The following is a 3,453-nucleotide window of genomic DNA, read 5'->3' on the forward strand; positions in this document are numbered from 1 at the left end:
CTCCCCGGCGTTAGCACCGAGGCTAAGTTACGCCAGCATTAGCCTGAAAACGCTGACAGGACCGTTGCTCGTTTGCGACACTTTACGGCAAGTTATTACTTACTAGTTACCGACGCTGGCAAGTGATATTACACGGACAGGAAAATACCCACCAGTGTAAATTGAGAAATACAATCCAAGCTACTTCAGCATCGCCTCTGCAGCACTGGCCATCATTTCTGGCAGCGATAACAACACAGGAAGATGTATTTTACTTCCGGTCCTTCTGACCAATCAGGTAAGACATCAAGTGTTTGTTCAACAACATTGTCAAGAACACCCACTTAACGTAAGCAATAATAATAATAATAATAATAATAATAATAATAATAATAATAATAATAATAATAATAATAATTTTTGTCTTTGACCGTTTCCTTCATATGAAAAATGTATTTACTTTGACATTAGATTTATTTTTGATTTGCCTTAAACTTGATACAGCTTCTTTTTTTTTTGCTATATTATAATTTTATTATAATTTATTTGTATTAAAATTTTTGTTTCATTTTATTTTCATTCATTTCTTCATTGATCTGTAATACTGGTCCAACCAGGACCAGGGTGGAAATTGCATAACTGCACTGACTTAACTGAGACATTATGTTTTCTCTTTGGACAGGCAACCAGCTGTCCATTCCAACCTCAATTGTTCTATTTAGGAAGTGGAAAATGCATGAGGTTTGACTCAGCACAACACGCGTTCCAGAAACTTTATTATAGTGAATTTCGGACAGAGAATCTTGACGCCATCTTCTCTTCAACACTGTTCCCTTCTTTGAAAGCAAGAACCAAAAAACAACAACAAAATAGTATGTACACAAATAAAGCAATTTAAAAAAAAAAAAAAAAAAAGGAATAATACACAAAGATACGAGACATAAACAAAACAAAATTAATGCTTCTTTGTGGAGGGATTTTATAAATAATGTGAATATTTTTGTAGTTGTGGGGAGGGCTGAGTTCATGACGAAACGCTTTGCTTTTTTTGTTCACAGCCAGTAGCACCATTCCGAGTTCATCCGCGACACTGAAGCTGGACGACATCCACTTTCACATGAATAAGGGGGCTTATTGCCTCCATGCAGTGCAAAAAAGAAAACAAAAAAAAAAATACTTCAGTCAACAACAAGTGATTCAGTCTCTTTTTGCAAAATAAAGGCTGTCAAGTCATCCAAAAATTTCTCACCAGGAGAACTTTCAATACAACTCTTCCATAACCACTGTAGTTTTGATATCATTCCGTATTTTCCACGTCCATTCACTTTTAAATCAAATATTTGTTACGATTGGCTGATACAATCATGTAAGCTGGCAAGTTACCCAAAAGAAAATTAAGAAAAAAACAGGTAGAGCAAAACTTGTAAAACAACATAAATGTCATGTGGACAAAATGTAAATATATTTTTCAGAGTTAAACACAAATTTCTTCATTTTTTGTGTATGTGTTCTGTTGAGATTACGAGACGTCATCAACTGAAAACATAATGCTTTTCTTAAAAAAAAACACCAACAACAAAAAACACAAACAATCCATCAAACAATTTGTGACAAACCAACATGTTTCCAAAAAGATGACCTCCAGAGGCTGCAGCAAACATTCCCAGAAACACAAGTATAAAGTGTAAGCCAGCTGACTCACAGACAAGGCAAGAAGTGAAGGCAGATGAGCAGAAAAACAACTCAACAGAAGCAGGTGAGTGAATATGTAAAACACATCCGAGAGTCCGTTTAACACGTAGTTTCAGAAGCCTGCCACATATTCAGTTATATTTATTGATCACGCATGTCGACTACGATATTGAAAACATCTCACAAGCGATTTTTTTTTTTTTTTGTAATTCCTTGCGCTGAGCGGACTGTCACAATCTTGCACAGTATGTCGAGCCTAAATGGAGAGTCTGATTGTCACTTTTTTTGGTGTAATAAAGCACGCGTTGGTTCCAAAGACGGCACGCTTATTCTTCTTCATCTGCAGGGGAGGAGAGGGGCGTCAACGGGAAACATTTGGCTCAACAGATTCGGATTGAGAGAGACCATCGTGCTCGCGCCGCCTCAGTGATAAGACAGGATGTAACATATTTTTTTTCTTGATACGTTTAACTGTGTTAGTGCAACTGGCGTCGTCTTGTGAAGCACTGATATACAGTAAAGCAATACATAATACAATAAAAGACAGTAATTCATTACACAGTGTATGTACAACTGTTTGAAAATGCTGTGGTTTCATATGACACGGCTCTTTCTTTTAGACTCTGCCTCATGACTGGTTCTTTCTAAAAATTAATTTATCATACCAAATATTTTACAGATTACGCCCATCTCTTGCATATTTTTGACTTCATAATTTCTTCTGTCTTTTTTTTTTTTTTTTTTTTTCTCGCTTCCCTACATGGCCATGGTGGTCAGGTGCTGATGGCCCAGCAGCCCCTTGCGCCCGGCCCCACCCCCCGGGTGTCCTCCCCCATTGCCGTGGCCGCAGTATTCCTGCAGGTTCTGACGCAAGGTGACCAGTGCCGAGCCCAGGCAGGCCCGGTTGGGGGCCAAGACCCCGCCGGGCAGCTGGAAGAGGACGGTGGCCACCCCGGCCATGCCGTCGTCCGTGGGCTCCAGCGTGATGGGCCCCACCTTGAAGGTGGAGTAGGAGAAGCCCATGAGCTGCGAGAGGAAGGGGTCCGAGCGGCAAAAGTGCTGATAGCCGCTATACGTGGACGGGTGGTGGTGGTGCGAGGCCTGCGTGCCGGCCGTGGTGCCGGCGTAGTGGTGGGTGTTCAGGTAGTGCAGCGGGAGGTGCTGCCCACCGTTGCCCCCGCCGCCCAGGGCCAGGTGGTGGTGGTGGTGGGCCGTGGGCCCCGAGGCCGGGTCGTGCTTGTAGGCGATGGCTCCGGCCCGGCCCCGCTGACCCACCACCACCCCGCCCAGCTTGCCTGTGCGGGCGTGCGCCAGCGACACGGTGCTGCCGCCGATCCCGCCGCCCACCGACGGCAGGTAGATGAGCTGCGGCTCCTCCGGCTCGAGGTATATGGTGAGTTTGGCGAAGGGCCTCGACGCCATCTTGGTCATCTCCTGTATGTGGCGCCGCTGCTCCCGGCGGAAGTCCAGGAACTGTTTGACCTTCCACAGCAGGACGCAGACGGAGAGGAAGAGGAAGAAGCAGGAGAAGAAGACGGAGAAGAAGACAAACAGGTCGATGTGGGCCTGGTCCTGCCGCAGGAACAGCAGGCCTTGCGACTCGCCCTGCCTCTGCGGCGTGCCCACGCCTCGCAGGGCGATGTAGAAGCGGCTGGACTTGAGCGAGTGCACCTCGTGCGGGAAGGTGATGACCACGCGGTCGCGGACGCCGCGGACGATCAGCACCGTCTGCGGTTTCCACACCGTGATGTAGGAGATGAGGCCTTCGGCTCGCTCCTCCCG

At 45.4% G+C, this 3,453-nt stretch overlaps 1 protein-coding gene across 1 annotated transcript in view; it reads right to left on the reverse strand.

The window, feature by feature from the left end:
* Positions 1–885: 885 nt before the first annotated feature.
* megf8 (multiple EGF-like-domains 8) overlaps positions 886–3,453 on the reverse strand; it is a 20,342-nt gene continuing 17,774 nt past the window's right edge. The window contains exon 44 of the mRNA XM_076051032.1: positions 886–3,453. This exon is cut by the window's right edge and continues 474 nt beyond it. Coding sequence (XP_075907147.1) covers positions 2,428–3,453 — 1,026 coding nt within the window. The 3' untranslated portion in view covers positions 886–2,427.

Source organism: Nelusetta ayraudi, unplaced genomic scaffold, assembly GCF_046127955.1.
Source record: "Nelusetta ayraudi isolate G7.1 ecotype Tasmania unplaced genomic scaffold, CSIRO-AGI_Nayr_v1 ptg000131l, whole genome shotgun sequence".
Classification (NCBI taxonomy): Eukaryota; Metazoa; Chordata; class Actinopteri; order Tetraodontiformes; family Monacanthidae; genus Nelusetta; species Nelusetta ayraudi.